The 22,842-nt window shown below is 38.6% G+C and overlaps 1 protein-coding gene across 2 annotated transcripts in view; it reads left to right on the plus strand.

The window, feature by feature from the left end:
• The window catches only part of DNAAF6 (dynein axonemal assembly factor 6), a 47,016-nt gene that overhangs the window by 15,934 nt on the left and 8,240 nt on the right, over positions 1 to 22,842 (plus strand). Inside the window, exons 4-7 of one of the 2 annotated variants that reach the window (XM_036840077.1) lie at positions 1,393 to 1,498; positions 4,441 to 4,537; positions 19,803 to 19,888; positions 20,800 to 21,120. In XM_036840077.1, the coding sequence (XP_036695972.1) occupies positions 1,393 to 1,498; positions 4,441 to 4,537; positions 19,803 to 19,888; positions 20,800 to 20,815 (305 nt within the window). In that variant the 3' untranslated portion in view covers positions 20,816 to 21,120. Of the gene's footprint in view, positions 1 to 1,392; positions 1,499 to 4,440; positions 4,538 to 19,802; positions 19,889 to 20,799; positions 21,121 to 22,842 lie in introns of those variants that run through there. The other variant, XM_036840076.1, reaches the window with a different exon arrangement.

A 22,842-nucleotide genomic window follows, 5' to 3' on the forward strand; every position in this document is an offset into this window, starting at 1 on the left:
TGCTAATGGGTGGGGTTGTGTTCCTGTCTTGCTAGTTGTTTGGCATGGGGTGTCCGGCACTGGAGCTTGCTGGTCGTTGAGTGGAGCTGTGTCTTAGCGTTGAGTTGGAGATCTCTGGGAGAGCTCTCGCCATTTGATATTACGTGGAGCCAGGAGGTCTCTGGTAGTCCAGAACTCGGCTCTCCCACCTCAGAGGCTCAGGCCTGACACCCAGCTGGAGCACCAAGACCCTTTCAATCACACGGCCAGGTACATGGGGAGTTTCTTGCCTTTGGGAAGTCTGAGGTCTTCTGCCAGTGTTCAGTAGGTGTTCTGTAGGAGTTGTTCCACATGTAGATGTATTTCTGCCGTATTTGTGGGGAGGAAGTTGATCTCCACGTCTTACTCCTCCACCATCTTGAAGGTCCTCTGAATGGTTAAACTTTACTGCTACTACTGGAGGGACTCCTGAGGAGGCAGGGGGTGGCTGTGGCTCACTGCGGGGACGAAGACACTGGCAGCGACTGCTCTGGCAAGTACTCATTGGTGTGAGCCCCCTATTTACTTTCAAACATTTAAAGATGACATGTAGAAACCCCAGGCATGTGCTCAGTTGACATAAAGGACAAATGAGAGAGATTTTCTTTAGAGCTCATGTCTATATGAGGAAAATAATGGATTAAAAATGATCATTGTCTCTACTGTTTTCAGTTTCTTTCACTGATAGTATTTTTGAAGAATTATGTCAGGCTTGCATGGAAAAGGTATCAAGGGGCTTTTATATAGTAAAACACAAGGCAAGATAAAATATTTCCATCCAAATCAGATTGATTGCATGTTTGATTTGTTCTTTTATGTAAAAATATTTTACATATGATCCTATTTGTTTCTGAAAAAATGTGTAATATTTCTTTGCCTATATGTTGTATATAATATATATTTTATACACAGTATGTTATTTTATGTACTAAATATTTATATATTATATGTTTTATATGTGTATGTACACATATATATATATATATATTTCTGTAGATATAGATATAGATATACACACATATACAGAGAGAGAGAGAGAGAGAGAGACTGGAAAGATGTACACCAGAATGCTATCACTGATCATCTCTGGGTGGTTAGATTGTAGATTATTTTATTTTCTTCTTTTTGCTTATATGTCTTTTCCAAATTTTCTACAATTATTATTACAACTCTTCAATGTATTGGCTGTGTGTTGATTAAAAAATTTAAGTCAACTGTTCCGAATTTAGCTTCCCCTGACCACAAAACAAGCTAGCGATTACAAATAGAAAATATTTCACTTCAGTGATCCCAAACTTAGTGTGAAGAAGAACAGGAGCAATTTCAAGGGGCTAACAGGCAAAAGCTTCAGCTTTATCTTCCCTTTCTTCACAGTCATCCCTCAAACAAGTGATGAAAATAGTGAGCACATCTGGAATCCAGAGGAGGTTCCAGAAGGGGCAGAGCACCATGATGTGTGGGATATTAGAGAAACACCAGAGTAAGTCAAATGAAGCCAAGGGACATGTTTTTTGGGGTTTAAGTTAGATGTGTCATCTGATACCAGTCTATTTTTGACAAGATTCATAATGTAACTTCTACCACATAAAAGATAAAACTATGGTGACACACAGAAGGCATGTGTAATTGATGATTTTTTTCCTTCTAGAGCAGAAACAAATATTAAGACATAATACCTTTCTTTCAGTTATTATCTAACAAAAAGTGAAAAGTAGTCATTTCCATTATCAATTTATATTTAATATCATTTAGTTGTATAATGTGGAAGTAACAGTGGGTAAAACCAGCCCATTAAATTACAAGCATTCATACAAACTAAATTATTATGCCATGTTTTTGTGCCAAAGACGTGCTTTTAATTACTCAGTGTTCCACAATTTCAGTAAAAGGCTATGTTCTCCCACCAATTATCAGCTGTTACCTGGACTAATTTACTAGTTATTTTAGGATTATGTTTAGTATATTGTGCAAGCAGGATTAAAGGCTTCCTTTCTAGTCTTTTCAGTAGGAATAATAAATATGAATTTTAGAATTATCATAAAAAGCCTTTCGTACTAATAAGTGAAATCACTCATACTGTTAAGGATTAAAGTGTGTTTACATACATAACTGAAATTTATGATTAAATACACTAAGCTTTAAATATGTATTTTAAAATAAAATCTTGTTTGAATATTTAGAATAGCTTGAAAAACAAAGGCAATATTTATTAAATTATAGTGCGCTTTATAATGTCTTGAAAACGTCTATGGCAAATGTGAGAACTTTTAAAATTCTGACTGTAAAACTGTGTCCAATGTTTAAAAAAAACCCCGATGCTTCTATCTTCTATGTCAGTTCTGAAAATAGAAGCAGTGGGAGACTGCAGATAATTAACTGGAAAAAAAGTATCCAGCTTTCAAATAAACGATATAAAAAAAAGTAAGCCTCATAAAAAAAGAAATCAAAGGGGATTTAAAAACATTTCTGTCTGCATCCTAAGTATGAAGGGAGTGAATCCCAGGTTATGTTTATACAGCGCCCACACATCCCTATGAAAGGTAAGATTTAAGTCATTCATTTGTCACATAGTTTAATGAATGTCAAACATCCATATGTGGCAAGCTCCAAATCTGAGTAAATTTTTACTTTTCATCCTGATGTTTGATGTTCTGTAGAAAGAATATCCCTCAAAGCTTTAAATGAACAAGAACTCCAGTCAGGATATGAAGAAAATTGCTTTATAAGATTTTTTAATCTTTATTTTCTATCTTATGCAAATACATTTCAAACTGTCCCAATTAGTAAAGAAGAAAATGGGTAAAGAAGGTGAACAGGCAGATCACAAAAGAAGAATCACAAGCTACCACATAAAAAATAATAAGGGCCTGAGCTAAGTCACTGGCCTTGGAGAGAATTATGAGGGTCTTTATTTGAGAGATATTTGAAGGAAGATTTGGTATTTGATTAGATACAATGAATGAGAGGAAAGCAGTAGCTAGAGCAAATCCATGTGGGAGTCCTGGGCATATAGATCAATATCTTTCTGTTTTGTTTTAACTTGGCTTCACCTTTGTGAAGACCTGGTAGCTGTTACAGTCTATTAAGAAAAAAGTGTCCTATCTCAAATAACTATTTACTGTTAGCCCTGTTCCAACTCAGAGAAGTCCCTCTTTCATCCTTGGGCATTCCTATTTGCAAGTGGTCAGAAGTTCAATGTCTCCAGATACAATTTTCCAGCTGCCTACTATATACATTTGCCTGGATGTCCCAAGGCACCTCACACTCCACACACCCTAAACCAAACTCACCACTTCCCCTCCACCTACATTCCCAATCACAGTTAGTGGCTTCACTCTTCACCCAGTCACCCAAGCGAGTAACCTCAGCATCATCATTGATGCCTTCCTCTCATTCATTATATCTAATCAAATACCAAATCTTCCTTCAAATATTTGTAAATGTTTACTTACTTCATTCCATCTAAAAAGATAGAGTAGGGACTTCCCTGGAGGTCCAGTGGTTAAGACTCTGCGCTTCCAGTGCAGGGGGTGTGGGTTCGATCCCTGGTCAGGGAACTAAGATCCCACATGCTGTGCAGTGCGACCAAGATAAATAAATAAATAAAATGAAAATGAAAAAATAAAAAGATATAGTTCATTATGGCTGGGGGTTTCTATAAACCACTCTATCCCTAGGGTCCCAAATTTGGGGGCAAGGAAAGATTTGTGAATTGTCATGTGTGAGGTGAAATACCAGGAAAACCTTTCACTGAACTAAGAATTCTGTAGGACTAGATTCTAAACACTATAGTTGTACCTGTGCTGACTACACTACCAGTGTTTCTACTGTAGAATTTTTGAGGTAGAAAACACAATAGAGATCATTTAGTTCAAACCCACCCCCTCCCATAAATTGTACAAATCCGGAAGCTGAGCACATGAGTTTGTGACTTGACCAAGATCACACAGTTAATGACAGAAAGAGTACTAAACCTGGATTTTCTAACTCTACTCTGAGGCTTAAATTTAACAGAGGAAGGTTTCCATCTATCCATCAAACCCTGGATTATGGGCTCACTATTCTTCTGAGCCACTGTTTTCCAGGAAAGGACCTTCCTTCTTTCTTCTGCTTTTACTCTTATTAGAATCTTATTAGAAGTTCCCTCAATCTATTTTATTTGTATGGCTCTGAAATAGTCAAGCTTTATTTTTAGAAAACAGTGTACACAACATAAATCCTGACAGTGTTAGGTATTTTTGACTGAATTTTTAGACTTTTGTTCCCTTATATTCTGCTACATGCCTGAAAAACTGCAAGCACTTTATTTATTTTGTCCTTTTATTTTTTGTAATAGCATGTCCTCATAAGTTTCAGTTTTCTGCTCTGTGACAGGAAATTGCTCTTTCATTTGAGTCTCTATATCACTGGCTTTTTTTTCAGATATGAAGTTGTGTTCAAACAGCAGGTGGGAACTGAAGATATGTTCCTGGGATTGACCAGAAAGGACCCTTCAACTGCGTGTTGTAAGGATCTAGTGGTAAGCCTCTCCCCTCTTCCCCATTTTCCATTTGACCATTATAGTTAAATTGACTGTTGTATACATAATACCATAGGCAAGGCTGTAAACCCTTTAAAAATAGTGGTTGCTATGTTTGAGGTACTAAGGGAATAATAGGATAGACAGTTTAAAATTGGTAAACGTGCACAAAATAAACTAAGTTTACACATGTGGATAAGATTTACAAATAAACAGAATCATATGACGTAACACACTACTTCTAGTCCTAATAAAACTGCCCAATCTGGACTGAATTTTCTTTCATCCTAGTTCTGTCCCATACATGTCATCTGATTGGTTATTAATTTCTGATGAGTGACAGTCAATCAAAATGAAATATTTCCTTCCCTGAATCTGTCTTATCTCTTGTATCTGTATTTCTTTTAATGACTCAGCTTACATTGGGGGATGTAAAAGGGGATTTTTTTCTTAAATTTTGGATCTGAACTACTGACTTAACACTCTCAAAAGACATCCAAAATGTTACTTGGCTCCCTTATCTGAATGACACTACAGCATGTTGAAGAGCATCCTTTGCCAAGCCACTGTTTCTGTATAATAACAGTAGCGATACCAACAGTATCAATAAGACTTCCTTACTGGGCCTAACCAAGAGTGTGGAATGCAACTCGCTTTGGCAATATACACTAGTAATTCTGGTGTTTGGTGCTGGGAATTTATTTTTTGAAATCAGGGGCTGTGCATCTGCATTTTCCCCTCCCTCTCTTATAATACTCTACAACACAGAGTACTGAGGTACCCATAGGAGATGCTTAATATTTTTCCTTAAGCAAAAGATAAATGGATTCTCTCTTTTGCATAAACTTCAGATTTTCTCTTATTAGCAAAATCTAAGACATTCAATTGGATCACATAACATAATGGGAATAGCGTCTTTAAGGACCTCAGGAGATTTTTCAAACTTAATGAGTTAAGGTTTCAAGTGATCTTGAAGTAATTAGCTCCCAGGGTTTTACCAGTAATATTCAAATTTCTCTCTCTTAAATGACTGTAAGATTACGTTTTTGATGTTTGGTATTGTGGATTACTCTAAACTCTAAAGAAATTCTAGGCCCTAAATAAATAAAACTGTTGTGAGCCTTTCCATTTCCCTCATGCAGCTTGCTCCCAGCATTAATAATAAAGGTATGCTGAATGAATAATCTTGGAAACTAAATCACACCTCAGAGTAGGAGTACACAATTTATCTAAAACTCGACACGTATGTACAGAAAAAGACTTGATCCCTCCCTCTAATGAGCTTATAATTGACTGGGGAGACTAAACCAACATAAATGAACCCATTTTATTATTAACAATTAAATTCAGTGTTGACAATTTTAAGTTTGCCAGGAGTTCAGAAGGTTTGGATAAGACATGGACACCTTTGAATACCAGAAACAGATGAAACATTTGTTGGTGCTATGGCACTTCACCACATGTATAGCATTCTTTTTCTCTTTCTTTTTCTTCATACATTCAATCTTTAAATACTACTACATACCAGGCACTGTCCTAAGTACTAGGGATACAAAGACAAATAAGAAACAGTCAATTACCCTCAAGGAATTTACAGGTAATGAGATGGACACCTAACAAATCATTGCAGTTCACTATGGCAAGTACATATTTAGAGGCATATACCAGGTACGTGGTGACATGAAGCAGAAAGGGCAGAAAGGGATCGACACCAGGTGGATAGGATTTCTCCAGTGGACAGCATTCCGAGAAGGGCATTCCAAACAGAGGTAAGAGCACGTGGAAAGGTATCCAGGCATGAAATAGCATGACCTATTTGGGTAAGCATTGAGTGTAACAAGAGTAAAGAATAATTGTGGACAGTGGTGTTACTGGTAATCTGTCTCTCAAAAAAGAAAAAAAAAACAGATTTGCAGCTTGAATTTTATCCTATAGGCATATTAATGAAGACATCCACTGTCATTGCTTAACCCCGCTGGGAAGACTCCGACTGCAGAGGTTGATGACCTCGTCTCAAATATTTCTTGCACAATTTTTAAGCTTATTATTCCTGTTAATAATATGGCATTTTTTCAACTCTAAGACATCATCAAATTGTAGATGTGCCATTTGTTTAGTAACATAGGAAAAATAGGTATACTACCACATTAAATATACACACTGATTGTGTGATTCATCCCAATAACAGAAACATAAAAATGTGAGGAAAATAGCACCTTAGAATTGGCTAAATATGTTATTTGGGTCCTGGACCTGGTCTCTATGTAACAATCTGACCCAGAGACTTTAAGAAGAAGCCCTCTGCTTAAGCTGAGGACGGTAATAGGAACACAAACAATCTGTTTAAATACAAGGGCTGATTTGGGGTTTAAAAATTTACAAGAACCACCTTTCCTTTACCCTCCCCAGACTCCAAATAAGAAAGCAAGATTTATGAGTCCTAAATCGAAGTGTTGATCCTAAACAAAATTCTGAGTTAAGAATATGTATGTCTTCAGCAAACCTTCCATCTTTTCCTTCTAACCCCAACCCAGAGAGTTCCATTATCCAAATTATGCCTGCTGCTCTACTCCTGAGTTTGTAGTTACCAAGCTTCCTGTGCCTTAATCTATATTGGGGCATTTTATTTTCTAAATAAAAACTGTATATATTTAAAGTGTACAATATGTTGATTTGATATACATATACATAGTGAAATGATTTCTACAGTCAAGCTGATTAACATATCATCTCCTCACATACCATTTGTGTGTGTGGGTGTGTGTGGTGATAGCACCTGAAATCTACTCTTAGCAATTTCCCAATATTCAGTACAGTATTATTAACTATTGTCATCATGCTGTACATTAATTTTAGAGATAGAACTAGGCCAGTGGTTTGCAGGTTTGTTTTGTTTTGTTTTTAGCTGCCAACTCTTTTCTTCAAACAAAATTCTGTGAGAAAGCCTAACATATAAAACACGTACTACTGCCTTGGTTAAAAGGGTACTATCATCTATGAGACAGCTCCTAGGAGAAAAACTGAGGCTCTTTGGAACACAGTTTGAAAGTGTTGATTTAGACTTTCCTCCTTATATTACAGTTGGGAAAATAAGGTCATGCTTACAATGTCTCTTACACTGATATAAGAGAATCTAGAGGGCTTTTCCTCCTAGGTGACATGCATATGTTTTTCCTTAAACTTCATGAGTAGAACGCCTCTGTCTTATTTTATTTTATTTTATCTTAAATTATATTTTCTCTTTTATCTTCTATACTCTCCATCCCTCCCCACAAGACTTCTCCTATAATGGATTTGATACATATCCTTGAATACATATTTATCATTGTTTTCTGTAATTTTTAAAATTCAACAAATACTTATTGAGCATTTACTACAGGCCAGACACTTGACATACAGTGTTGAACAAAATAGATATAAGGTTCTCCTTCTCTCCAGGTGCTTACTGTTAAGAGGTCAAATAGTCCATAAGCAGCAGCACAGATTTTCATAGGTCCATCCAATAAGGAAACAAGTCCAAAAGGATATAGTTTATTACTTATACAGACGGCATAAGCAAGATCAGCATGGTGTAAGCTCCCCATGTCCCTTTGCCCCACAGGACAACATTGAACTACAGGAGCCAGATGACAGGTGACATGAGTAGTGAGGCACTCTTGCTGAGGAGCCAACTCTAGACTGCAGCTCAGCTGTTTTACAGCCTGCCTCTCTACCCAGGGGGAGGGAGGTGGAAAATCCTATGCCTTATTGGAACCTCATGGCATCCTCTGCAAGATAGGGAGCCTCCCACAAGATAGAAAGACGTAAGAAGCAGCCTTGAGGCAGCTCCTCACAAGACTGCCTATCTTCTCCAGCTCTAGGAGAATCACAGGATGTTCTGCCAAGACTGAGGGCAGACTGAAGTGGAGCCCTGCCTACGTGGCCTATGTGAATAGTGCACAGTTGCCAGAATGCCATAGTGGAGCCATTTCCCTACATTTACGGTCCATAAATAAAAGTTTCTATCCTGATTGTCTTCACTTAACGTGATATAGTAACAGCAAACAATTTATATAATGCTTACTATGTGCCAGGCATTTCTCTAAGAACTTTGCGCATAGTAACTCATTAATCCCCATGCCAAAACTCTGTGAAATAAGTGCTGTTATCCCCATTTTACAAATGAGGTTACTGAAGCACAAGGAAGTTAAATAACTTGCTTAAGGTCACACATTTAAACTCTGGCAGAACTACGATGTGAATCGAGGCAGTTGGAATTTGATAGAAGTGATATGGGTACAAAAAAGAGGAAATCCAAGCAGACTTCACAAAACAGGTGGGATCTGATGACATTTGAAGAACATAATAGTTTGCCAGGGTGGAACAGCTGTCTAAGCAGAGTAAACAGAATGAGCAAAGGCATAGTGCTGTGAAAGTATATGATGTGTTTTGAGAACTATATGTGATGTTCTTGGAGCCCCAGAATGCACTGGTGTGGAGTAATAAAAGATAAAACAGAATACCCAGCTTAGAGGTAGTTGTAAAAGTCTTTGAATATCATACCATATGCTGTGGACTGAATCGTGGCCACCCCCCCCCCAATTCATATGTTGAAGCCCTGACTCCCAGTGTGATGGTATTCAGAGATGGAGCCTTTGGGAGGTAATTAGGTTTAGATGAGGTCACATGTGTGGGGCCCTCATGATGATATTAGTGCTCTTATACAAAGAGATACCAGAGCGCTTGCCCTGCTTGCTTTCTATCCCTGCCATGTGAGCACGGTGAAAAGGCAGCCATCTACAAGCCAGAAAGAGAGCTCTCGCCAGAAGCCAACCATGTTGGCATGTCTGGCATTCTCAGACTTCCAGTCTATAGTATTTTGTTATGGCAGCCCAAGCAGACTAAGATACCATGAAATTGGGACTTATTTTGTGGGCATTAGAGTTCCTAGACGTTTCAAAGTAAGTGAGTTAAACAAGTAGATGTGTATTTCAGAACAACTCTAGTTGTTGGTGGAGATTATGGTAAGAGATGAGTGTGAGTTTGGGAGACTGGTGATAGGAAAACCAGTTGATAGTTGCACTAGTTCAGGTAAGAGAAGTAAGAGCCTGGACTATGGCAGTGGGGATAGAGAGGAAAGAATGGTTTCAGTAAACATTTTGGAGGTACAGTTGACCCTTGAACAATGCAAGGGTTAGGGGCGCCTACCCTCCACACAGTCAGAAATCTGCTTCTAACTTTATGGTTGGCCCTCCACATCTGTGGTTCTGCATCCATGGATTCAACCAACTGTAGATGTGTAGTATGTATTTATTGGAAAAAAAAACACATATAAGTGGACCCGCACAGTTCAAACCCAGTGTTGTTCAAGGATCCACTGTAGTGTCGACAGGATTTAGAAAGTGGTTGAATGTGATATGTAAGGGAGAAACAGGAGTCAGATTTCTAGCTTGAGTGACTAGGTGAATGGTGATGGCATTAATCGAGATATGGGGAGGCAAAGTGGTTTATATCTGGATGGTAGTCTTAGGGTAAAGTGGTTTATATCTGGATGGTAGTCTTAGGGTAAAGTGGTTTATAATCTGGATGGTAGTCTTAGAGATGTTTTTTATTCATATTTGCTCATCTGAATTTTCTATATTTTTTGCAACTACTATCTATTACTTTTGGAATGAGAGTAAACAAAGGGTGGTTTTGTTTGTGTTGTAGGGATCAGGTATGGAATGCAAAAGAGAAAGAAGGCAAAGTTCTATAAGAAAAATATTAAGTTCGGGTAATATTGAGTTTGAAGTGCCTGCAGAAAATCTTGTTGGATGTGTCCAGCAGGCTGTTAGAAATACAAGTCTCTATGGAATTCAAAGATGGAGACTAGAGATGTTGATTTTCAGAGTTGGTGTTTGCTCTCTGCAGGGGTTAGAACATAATACCACAGAGTGCTGGCTTTCATCAGGCTTGGAATGAAGTAGAACTGTTTTTAAGTAACGTGTGTATGTTTGGAGAGGGGGAGGAGTTGAGGGGGATACTAGGAAACTTGCAGAAATGGGACTGACTGGAAACAGAATAAATGGCCCTTGGGATGGGCTCAACAATCAGAGACAAAGTTCTAACAGATACATTGTAAATTCTTACTCAAGTTCCAGCCTAGGTATTGAAAACTAAGAGACATTGTCTCAATAAAATGAAGTTGGAATTGTGGCATGGCTTTAGAAATGCAAACAATGATGATGGAGAAGCCAAAAAGCTGTCCTAGAAACAAGGTGGGAAGAATGGGAACCTGCCTATCCCTGAGAAACAGGGATTACTGAGGTACCTGACCTCTTGGGTGCCAGTTGGGGAGAGTGGGAAAGGAATTTTAGGTATCAAAGATATGTAAGGAGATAGCCTGGCTTCCCCATAGGACTATTTGTGGCAGAAATGGGGATGGGTGCAGTGGGGAAGTAGGTCAGTGCATTTCCATGTTCACCCATGGGTGTTTAACAGCACACTATCTCTAAAATCCAAAAATGAATGGGGCTAGGTTTGTTGATATTCTGACAAATGGCCCATCATTTGTTCTAGGAGCAGGGACAAAACTGCAAATGGCTTGATACTCTTTTTGAGCTGCCATGGATACATAATATTTTGGTGCTCCTACTATAATGGATATATATTGATAAGGGGACATGTTAATGTGACTAAAAACAAGCCATTAAGCCTCTTTTTATTTTTCATTGTCACCTCCTCACTGGGATATGAGCCTTACTCCATCTTTAAACCTCACTGGGAATGGGGTGAGAGTCAGGGATGGCATAGGAGTCAGTCACCATCTGGCAGACACAACCAAGAGTCACATGTTTTATCACACATATTCATCTCAGAAAGAGCTATCAATCATTCTGAGCAAAGTGTCTGCACGTCCTCTGAGAATTCACTTCTTTCTTTAATGGCATGCTTCTCAAATCCCGATTTCTCTCTTAAGGTTAAAACAGTCATTTTCATTTACTCCTTATGAATAAACAGATTTGGCTGCTTGATAATGGAGTGGATTCTCTTTCCCATTTAAAATTCTGGAGGATGGACACATTTTTATGGTAGGCTTTCTGATTATGCTAACCTTACCTGACTGGTTATTTATCAGACTGTGTGTCAGGGAGAAGGATATTTCATCTGTAATACAATTCCTTATTATCAGCTCCAGGCAGCACAGTAAACCTTCAATTAAATTTCTGATAGTTCTTTCAGTAATATAGATACATTTATAGTTAATATCATCATAATATTTTTCCATAACGATGGTAGGGGGATGAATACCCTCCTTAAAAGCTAATCTAATTGTATAGACTTAATATATTTCTGATGATGGAATTTATATATATTTAAAATTTTAAATAATACCAAAATTAGTAGAGTTGAAAATAAAAGTCCCCGAAAATGAGAGAGATAGAGATAGATAGATGCACAGATAGAGATTGAGAAAGACAGAGAGGTAAGAGAGAGGGAGAGGGAGTTTGAGATGGGCTTAAGGTCAGGTATTAAATAAGGGTGAAAGAGATCTTATACATATTACTTGGCAACAAAATCAGTAATTTTACATTCTGATTATGTCATTTTGAGGAGGTTTCATCAAATATTTTAATTACATGGTCCAGAATCCTTGAACCAGAACTGGCAGAAACTTCTGAATCTATGCAAGCAGATTCACAGGTTGACCATAGAAAACACAAATATTTGAGGGATGGATAAAGGAAGAGGAACTCAGAAGGATACGCAGAGATGGGGAAAACCATAATAGTATCTCCCGCTGTAGAAAAGTAAAGCAGGATTAGGATGCAGAAGAAATTTTTAGATTCATCAGTTAAGAAGACTTTGGTGATTTCTGGAAGAGGGCAGCTTCAGAGGCATGGTAGGGGCCAACACTGGGTTGCAGAAAGCTGAGAAGTGGATAGGAATTGAGGAAGAGAAGGCAGCAAATATAGATTGCTCTTTGAGAAAGTTTAGCAGTGAAAGGGAGGAGAGAGAGGAGATGGTATGTTGAAGAGGAGGCCCGGTTTAGGGATTTTTTTTTTAGGATAGGAGAGACTTAAGAATGCTTTTCAGTTGATGACAAGAATCCATTCATTTACTCATGTAATATTTATTGACTGCCTACTACGTGTCACTAGACTTGATGAACAAACCGTAAAGAAGTAGTCATGGTATGGGCCCTTAGGGGACTTACAGAAATGGGTGGACGCATTTTTGGCTAGAGGGTGTTATTGACATTTAGTACTCAGGGGCCAGGGATGCTCTAGATCCTGCAATAAGAGGGACAGTCCTGAAAAATGAAGAGTTGTCCTGGACAAAATTAGAAAAAGAGAGATTGAAGACATGAGAGTGACCACTCAGCAGTATTCCACCCTGTTGATTACTCCTTCCTTCTTGAAACACTTTTTTCTCTTTAATGACCTCACTCTCTCCTTGTTTTCCTCCCAAATCACTGGACACTCCTCATCTTCTTTGGTCCCAGATCACTGGCTCTTCTTCTCCTGCCTGAAGTTCTCTAGGTCTGTGAAAAATACCTATGTCTTTTTTTTTTTCTCTATTCTCTTTCCATCTAGTCCCATGGCTTTAAATACTATTTATCTCTCTAGTCTTGACCTCTCCCGTGAGCTTCAGATTCATATAACCCACCACTTACTTGACATTGCCCACTTGTTTAATAGGCAACTCAAACCTAACATGTCCAAAATAGAACTCTTGTCTTCCCCAAACCTCTTTCTTACTGATCTTCCTCATCTCAGGAGATGGCAACAACATTCACTCAATTGCACAAGCTAAAAACTTAAATCATTCCTTATTTCTCTTTCCTTTATACCTCATATGCAATTCATCAGCAAGTCTTATTGGCTCTACTTTTAAAATATATTCGAAATCCACCTAATTGTCATTATCACAACTACCATCATCTTTCAAACCACCATCATCTCTCACCTGGACCATTATAATTCTCTCTTGATTCATCTCCCTCCTTCCACTCTTGCTCCCTTGAAAACTTTACACAGTGTCCAGAGAAATCCTTTTTAAAAAGCGATATATCAGGTCACATCACTTCTTTGCCCAGAACCCCCAATGGCTTCCTATTGCACTTAGAACAAAATCCAAAATCTTTATCTTAATCTATGAGGCTCTACGTGATCTGACCTCTACCTACTTTTTCAGTTTCATCTAATACCACATTTTCTTCCTTTTTCATTATGTTCTAGCCACCCTGGCCTTCATTCTGTTCCTTCAGTATGTCAAGTTATTTCCTGATTCTTGCTGTTCATTCCAATTGGAATGCTCTTCCCTCAGATAATGATAATTTTACCTCCTATTTCTTGCCTGTTTATTTTTAATTAATTTATTTTTGGCTGCGTTGGGTCTTCATTGCTGCGCGTGGGCTTTCTCTAGTTGCAGCGAGCGGGGGCTACTCTTTGTTGCAGTGCGTGGGCTTCTCATTGCGGTGGCTTCTTTGTGGAGCACGGGCTCTAGGCATGTGGGCTTCAGTAGTTGTGGCACGTGGGCTCAGTAGTTGTGGCGCACGGGCTTAGTTGCTCCACGGCATGTGAGATCTTCCTGGACCAGGGCTCGAACCCATGTCCCCTGCATTAGCAGGTGGATTCTCAACCACTGCGCCAACAGGGAAGGCCTCTTTCCTGTTTAATTGCATGAGTTAGTGCATCCAGAACTACATTAAATAATGGTGGTAAATAATGGTATTATTTCTTATTTCTCCCTTCCGTTAGAATGTTTCTAATGTTTCCTCATCCAGCCCGATATTGAATTTTGGCTTGTGTGTTAAGGAACTATTCATTTATTCTGATTTTATTAAGAGTTCTAAGCAGGAATGGATGATGAATTTGATTAAATGTCTTTTTAAGATTTGTGGAAATCATATGATATTTTTACTTTTGATCTATTGGTAAATTCAATTTCTTAATATTGAAACATCTTTGCATAAATTCACTTATTCATTTACTCAACAAATATTTATTGAGTACCTATGATGTGCCAGGTACTGTTCTAATATCACTGTACTCACAGAGCATACTTTCTAGTGGGAGAGAGAAATGAACAAAATAAATGCATAAATTTTATTGTACGTTGGAAGGTGATTAATGCTGTGAAGGGGAAAAGAGCAAGGGGCAGTGATATGGAATACTAGTGTAGGTAGTGGCTGCAACTTTAAATAGCATGGTCAGGGAAGACCTCACTGAGAAGGCAATATTTGTTCAAAGACCTGAAGGCATCTCACCTCATCAGGAAGTGAGGCTAGGATGGTGGAAATGTTATGTAAGTGGATATTTAAATCACCAATATTTAAGATAGCAGTTAATGGTAGAAATATCAGTGGAGAACAAAGAACTATTCTTAGAGAAATTGGGGTGGGAGGTCTGACTCAGGAATTGGTAGATGGTTACAACAAGGAGGGTAATTGGTGGTATAGTGTGAAAGACATGAGATTTATTTTAAAAAGCTGGAAGGAAGGGGGCAGGCCCGGTGATATAAGGGGATTGAGAGGGAAAAAAAATAGGCACAAATTGAGAAGACTATAAGGGAATCTGTCATCAAGGGAGATCCAGATTTCAGTTAAACTAAGAAAAATTGCAGAGAATATTAAAAGAGGCTTATGAAATAAGGTATGTTGTACTATGTGTTCCAGAAGACCTAATGGAAGGGTTACATGAGTTGGTAAGGGGTAGGAAATGGAAACAAAATAGAAGACCAGATGGTAATTATTAGGTGATAAGGAAGGACTTGGAAATCTGAGGCTTCCTGTATTCTGACACAGAGAGATAAAAGTGTAATGAATTTAGGGCTTCCCTGGTGGTGCAGTGGTTGAGAATCTGCCTGCCAATGCAGGGGACTCGGGTTCGAGCCCTGGTCTGGGAAGATCCCACATGCCGCGGAGCAACTAGACCCGTGAGCCACAACTACTGAGCCTGCGCGTCTGGAGCCTGTGCTCCGCAACAAGAGAGGCCGCGACAGTGAGAGGCCCGCGCACCGTGATGAAGAGTGGCCCCCCGCTTGCCGCAACTAGAGAAAGCCCTCGCACAGCAACGAAGACCCAACACAGCCAAAAAAAAAAGTATAATGAATTTAGTTCTGGTAGTCTCAAGACAGATAACGGTGGTGAGGCTGTGTTTGGGGATGAGTGTGGGTAACAGTAGAAGTATGAAGGTCCTGTAGATGAGTGTTCTTACTCCAGAATGAGCTGAGCTTACTCTTGACTCCTGTGAGAGGAGAGGAGTCATGCTCCATGATCTTATGAAACAGACATGGCCATAGAGTACTGGAATGTTTCACCATGGTAACTTTATAGAAAATGTATCCATTAATATTAAAAGACATCTGTTGGTTTTGTGTCCTAGTTTTGGAGAACACATACCTCTATATTTTTATTCTCCAGAGGTAAATACTTATACAATTTCAAAGTAGGGGGATCCATCACCTTTAAATTTTTTCACTTTCCTCTAGATTATCATTGTTCCTGAGAGTTTTTATAAAATATTTATTATGGCTGCAATGGAAAAAATATCTCACATGTGTTTCCGTAGTTAAACAATGGGAAATTAAATCACTGAAGCAATTCAGAATGGGTCCTACCCAAACTTTTTCTGTTACTCAAAGTTTCCTAATGTTGTTATGTTTCAAATGGAAACTCATATAGTCTTAGTTTCTTTGCTAAAAATCAAGTATATTGGAGGTAGTTGCTGTATTTCTGTCAAATGAAAATATTTTTACAATATCTAGAACGTGTAAAGTAAGGCTATCTTCCAAAGTGACAGGCCAAATTTTTCTGTATATCTTAAGCTTCACTAAAATTTCAGTAGGTAGCATAGACTGGTCAAGTTATATATATAAGGTATGTATCACTTATTCTTTTGTTCTGGCATTCAGGAAGTGACAGTTCAGGAGGAAGCCTAAAATGGTTGATCTCCAACAAACACTTGCTGTTTGGCCTTCTCATTTCAATTTTCAAACAACTTAAAATATGATCAAAGACACTCATCAGAGGACCTGGGGAGCCTGTATTAATCACTTACAGATTATAGGAATATAATGTCTTTAAGAACCACCTTGTCATATAAATTTAGCATAAGAAAAAGACAATAAAGAGGAAATTTAAAACTCAAAATGACAATCTCACATTAATGACCCCACCCCAAAGGTTTTGGCATATTAAGCCAGCTCTGTTACAACACATAGAGGAGAATAAATGAATGACAATGAAAAACAATTTGTAAGTAATTTGACCTACATTTACCCATTTCCAGGAAAGCCCCAAAGTGAATTCCTAGAGAGACTAAAGGAGTAGTTTCAACTACTTGCCCGAAGACAGGATGAACATGGGAAAAAGGGATCTCACAAACTTTAAATTAGTGGACTCTTTTCCTGTTACTTTTTATTCATAAGGCCGGAAGGCAGAAGTGTAAATTGAAGTTAGTGTTGGGTATGGTTGTAGCCAGGCTTTGAGATGGCCCGCAATGAGTCTCACCTCCTGATATTCATCCCTTTGTGTAGTCCCCTCTCACATCGAATGGGGCTGACCTGTATAACCAATAGGATATTACAGAAATGAAAGCGTATAATTTCTGAGGCTACATTTTTTAAAAAGGCATGGTGTCTGTCTCACACTTTTGGATCATTCACTCTGGGGAGAAGACAGCTGTTGTGTCGTAAGGACACTCAGGGCCCTAAGTCCTATGGAGAAATCCATGTGGTGAAGAACAGATGTTGCAGGAAGGGGGACTCCTTCCAGGGCCCGAGAGTGGGCTCTTGTCTAACACTCAGAAATGAATTGTCCAAGGAGACACACGTGCTGACAAAGCAAGAGACTTTATTGGGGAGGGGCACCTGGGCGGAAAGCAGCAGGGTAAGGGAACCCAGGAGAACTGCTCTGCCACATGGCTCCCAGCCTCAGGTTTTATGGTAATGGGGCTAGTTTCCGGGTTGTCTCTGGCCAGTCACTCTGACTCAGGGTCCTTCTTGCTGGTGTGCGCATGGCTCAGCCAAGATGGATTCCAGCGAGGAGGATTCTGGGAGGTTGGTAGGGCATATGGACTGGCGTCTCCTTTTAACCTTTCCCGAATTCTTCGGTTGGTAGTAGCTTGTTAGTTCCGCATTCCTTACCAGGACCTCCTGTTGTAAGATAACTCATGCAAGTGGTTACTGTCGGGCCTGGCCAGGGCGGGTGGTTTTGGTCAGTGGTTCCCCTAACACTGAGCCCTCTTGCCAACAGCCATGTGAGTGAGCCATCTTGGATGCAGATTCTCTAGCACCAGTAAAGCCTTCAGATGTCTGCAGCTCAGCCAGTATTTTAACCACAACCTCATGATAGTCCCTAACTAAGCCAGAACTACCTAGCTAAGCCACTCCTGAATTCCTAACCTATGAAAAATGTGTAAGATAATAAAAGTTTATTGTTGTTTTGAGCCATTAAATTTAAGGGGGAGGAGGTATAATTGGTTTTGGTTATACAACAATAGATAACTAATAAACAATAATATGTGACAGAACCAGAATTCAAGCCCAAGTTTGACTCCAAAGGTTGAGCTCCCAAAAGGTTGAAAGTTTCCCAATGACATTTTTAGCAATTTTCATTAGTTTACCCATTACAATAATTTTTCTTTGACATGAATTCAGTTTGCCTCCTATGTAAAGAGAGGAACATCAACCCCTTTGTCTGGTCAGTGACATACTGTATTTACTAATACTGGACAAGTTAGATCTTGGGTACAGTCAGTTCAAAGTCAATAATAACAATGTCTATTTTCCAGGTATTCAATAAAAGTATTTCTGAAGAAGTCTGATTCATGTTTCAGGAGGAGTTTTTCTGTTGACTCTTCATTGAATCTTCTACTTTATGAGATATTAATGTGTACCATTAAGGAACTTAATTTGTTCCTTCTCCTGTCCCTCCTCTGAAACCATTTTAGTACACAATTTTAATTTCCTCAAGAGGCAAAATTAATGAGTTGTTTCTGAATTACCCTTAACTAGAGTTGCAAACAATTTTAAGAACCACTTTGAAGTTCTACCCAAAAGTTGTATCTAAATTTCACTTGTCATAATTTTTTTTCCTTACTCAAATGTCATTTCAACCCTGGGGAAATAATTTTTTACCTTGAAAGAGATAAACATTTCAAACTAAAGAAACAAATATTTGTACTTCTTAGTCCAGGTGAAATGAGTCATCCTGCAACTAAAGAACATCTCAACCTGACTATCAGATCTGAATGTTATTGAAGTAAGAATAGGTCTTTCTTGTCCAGTAGACTGCTCATTTAATTTGAGGTAGAGTCCCTATAACTACCTCTTTGAGAAATGTTCTATTTCTCTCATTAAAAGCATCTCTAATTAAGAAGATTTGAATTTTCAAAATATAAATTAGGAGGTAATTCTTTGTTTAATGAAAATATTAACTAAAGGATATATTTAGAGAGTAGGACCTGTAGAGCTCTATTTACAAATGTTTGTTTATATACAGATTTAATAAAGTAAAATATAACTCACAGACATGTATTTATTCACATACTTTATATCACAAAAACACTATTGCCTATTTTAAGCTTCTTATAAGGAATTCCAATTTTTCCCACTACTTATTTGATATGTATTTCCTTTATAACCTGTTGCTTTTATGCTTGCTATTCCAGCTCTGAACTCACCAGATGTCCAATATTTCAAGTTTTCTAGCTCATTATTGAGATGAGACAGTTTTAAGTGAAATCTTACTAAATCAATAAATAGTCCCATTTTTGTGTAGGGGTCATATTGTTATTTCTCTTTTGTTCTGTTAACAACTTTTCTGGACCCCTACATTTCTCCAGGAAATGTGTATGGGAGTTTATACCAGGAGACTACAACATGGCATCACCAACCCACACCCAACATGAGAACTAACCACTTTTTATACAAAGTACCCAGTGATATAAAAGTAGTTGAAGGTCCCCAACTCTAGCAGGTGCACTAGTATGCACCTTCAAGCAATGAATGTACAGGCATGTAACCAAAGTGTTTCTATAATAGCTTTGGAGGCAGATAGATCTTAGTCAAATTACAGACAGTTGCCTTGGGTCACTCACTAAACTTTTCTGTATCTTAGTTTCTCCATCTGTAAAATGGGGGTAATAATCACTGCTTCTCAAGATTGTTATGAGGAAAGAGCATAGTCTGGCACATAGTCGGCATTAAATAAATATTATTTCTCATTCCCCCATATTTTACTGCACTCTTCAAATTAACTGTTCCTCAAGACAACGGTATTTTTCATTTTCTCTTTCAGATTAAAATTAAACTGCCAAATACGAACCTTTCTGAAATTGAAATCAACATTCAGGAAATGACCCTTGACCTCCGTACTCCTAATAAGTGAGTAAAACTTAGAACTAGAATAATGAATATTATAATATTAATGAATCTTTAGTCAATATCCTTTATAAAAGTGTACATAATTATTTTCTTTCACTCCTAAAGTCTGAAGAAAAGTGAAAAAGTCAATCATTCAGATGTTTGATCTAGGTAATATAAACATATATTTGTAAATACCTAGATTTTTTCCTACTTTACATGCATACATTTGGAGTAGGTTGATACCACCAAGACATAGCCCTTGACATTCAGATACAGTTTGCTTATCTGTCAGGAAAAATAGCTAGAGGTGAAAACCTCTTAAGTTGTAAGTCTTGCATGTGGCTTTCTGGTACAGTGATGGCATGAAAGAAGCAATCTTTAAGCATATTGGATACTGTGGGGCTCTAAGGTTAAATTTGATTATATTCATCTAAAAATCAACAAAAAGTCTTATCAATTGCTTAAAACAAAAATTCTAACAGCTAATTTATCACTAGATCCTCAAGTTGCATGAATACATTTAAAAATAATGCAGATGATAATGGAATAATTCAATTAAACATTTGATATTTTCAAAATAGTCTTGTTATTATACAAGTTCAAATCATGTTCCCCAAACACAATGTATACGGTAAAATTCTGATAAAAATGTTTATCTTGAAACCTGGATAAATCAGCCCTGTCTCTCAAAACTAACTCTATAAGGAGGGAATTGATAGAACCTGGCAAGTGCTGGATAAAATGTCTAAATATCTCACTGCTTTGTTCACTTTTCATCTGGATGTATAGCATGAGCACACTTTGGTTGAGTGCAGTGTTTCTTTGTAACTCATAGACATTTCAAACTGGGTGCGGGGAGCAGAGTCAGCTCCTAGCACATTCTCTTCCTTCCATTATCAGTACCTATAATTCTCCTTTGTTGATTGTAGGGCTTCAAGAAAATAACAAAACTGGATCTCTGGTACAAAAGACTTCTGTGTGTAAACAACCCAACATGACATGCATAGCTTAACCTTGATTTCTACAGTAGATGCATTTAACCCCAAATGATCTACAGATGAAAACATATCAAATATTTTCTCATTACTTAATATAATTTCAAAAATGTATTCACTCAAAAAAATGTCTCATGTTATAAAAATTACATTCCTTATTCCTACCATTCACTTCAAGGAGTATTGTAATTTTTTTCCATTACGTTATACACGCATTTACTCTTCCACACAATCTTTGCAAGGAAAGTTGGTTAAATGAACAGTCAATTTTTCATGATATTTGTGCACTTGTTAAAAGCACACACATATCTACACACTATGGAGTTAATTTCTGTTCCCCTAGCAGTTCTCCCTGTCTCCATCCATCTTTAGGCAGCTGCTCTGGCTATGCTGTCATTCCAGACATTTATCAGAGCCCACGAAATGAAAGACTCACACACAGATATTTTTCCACATTGAAGGTAGGCTGCACTAGGTCATTTGGATCTTAAAGTACTTATACATTAAATGCTCAGTGCATGAAGGTACTGTCTCTTAAGAAAAAGATTCATTAATTAAGATAGAAGACAGAAGGGAGGATTATCCAAGATGGCGGAGTAGAAGGACGTGCTCTCACTCCCTCTTGCGAGAGCACCAGAATCACAACTGGCTGCTGGACAATCATTGACAGGAAGACCCTGGACTTCACCAAGGAGGATACCCCACGTCCAAGGACAGAGGAGAAGCCACAGTGAGATGGTAGGAGGGGCGCAATCAGAGTAAAATCAAATCCCATAACTGCTGGGTGGGTGACTCACAGACTGGCGAACACTTATACCACAGAAGTCCACCCACTGGAGTGAAGGTTCTGAGCCCCACGTCAGGCTTCCCAACCTGGGGGTCCGGCAATGGGAGGAGGAATTCCTAGAGAATCAGACTTTGAAGCCTAGTGGGAATTGATTGGAGGACTTTGACAGGACTGGGGGAAACAGAGACCCCACTCTTGGAGGGCACACACAAAGTAGTGTGCGCATTGGGACCCAGGGGAAGGAGCAGTGACCCTGGGGGAGATTGAACCAGACCTACCTGCTGGTGTTGGGGGGTCTCCTGCAGAGGCGGGGGGTGGCTCTGTTTCACCGTGGGGACAAGGACACTGGCAGCGGAGGTTCTGGGAAGTGCTCCTTGGCATGAGCCCTCCCAGAGTCTGCCATTAACCCCACCAAAGAGCCCAGGTAGGCTCCAGTGTTGGGTTGCCTCAGGCAAAACAACCAACAGGGAGGGAACACAGCCCCACCCATCAACAGTCAAGTGGATTAAAGTTTTACTGAGCTCTGACCGCCACAGCAACAGTCAGCTCTACCCACCACCAGAGCCTCCCATCAAGCATCTTAGATAGCCTCAACCACCAGAGGGCAGACAGCAGAAGCAAGAAAAACTACAATCCTGCAGCCTGTGGAACAAAAACCACATTCACAGAAAGATAGACAAGATGAAAAGGCAGAGGTCTATGTACCAGATGAAGGAACAAGATAAAACCCCAGAAAAACAACTAAATGAAGTGGAGATAGGCAACCTTCCAGAAAAAGAATTCAGAATAATGATAGTGAACATGATCCAGGACCTCGGAATAAGAATGGAGGCAAAGATCGAGAAGATGCAAGAAATGATTAACAAAGACCTAGAAGAATTAAAGAACAAACAAACAGAGATGACCAATACAACAACTGAAATGAAAACTACACTAGAAGGAATCAATAGCAGAATAACTGAGGCAGAAGAACAGATAAGTGACCTGGAAGACAGAATGGTGGAATTCACTGCTACAGAACAGACTAAAGAAAAAAGAATGAAAAGAAATGAAGACAGCCTAAGAGACCTCTGGGACAACATTAAATGCAACAACATTCGCATTATAGGGGTCCCAGAAGGAGAAGAAAGAGAGAAAGGACCAGAGAAAATATTTGAAGAGATTATAGTCGAAAACTTCCCTAACATGGG

The sequence above is a fragment of the Balaenoptera musculus genome, chromosome X, assembly GCF_009873245.2.
Source record: "Balaenoptera musculus isolate JJ_BM4_2016_0621 chromosome X, mBalMus1.pri.v3, whole genome shotgun sequence".
NCBI lineage: Eukaryota > Metazoa > Chordata > Mammalia > Artiodactyla > Balaenopteridae > Balaenoptera > Balaenoptera musculus.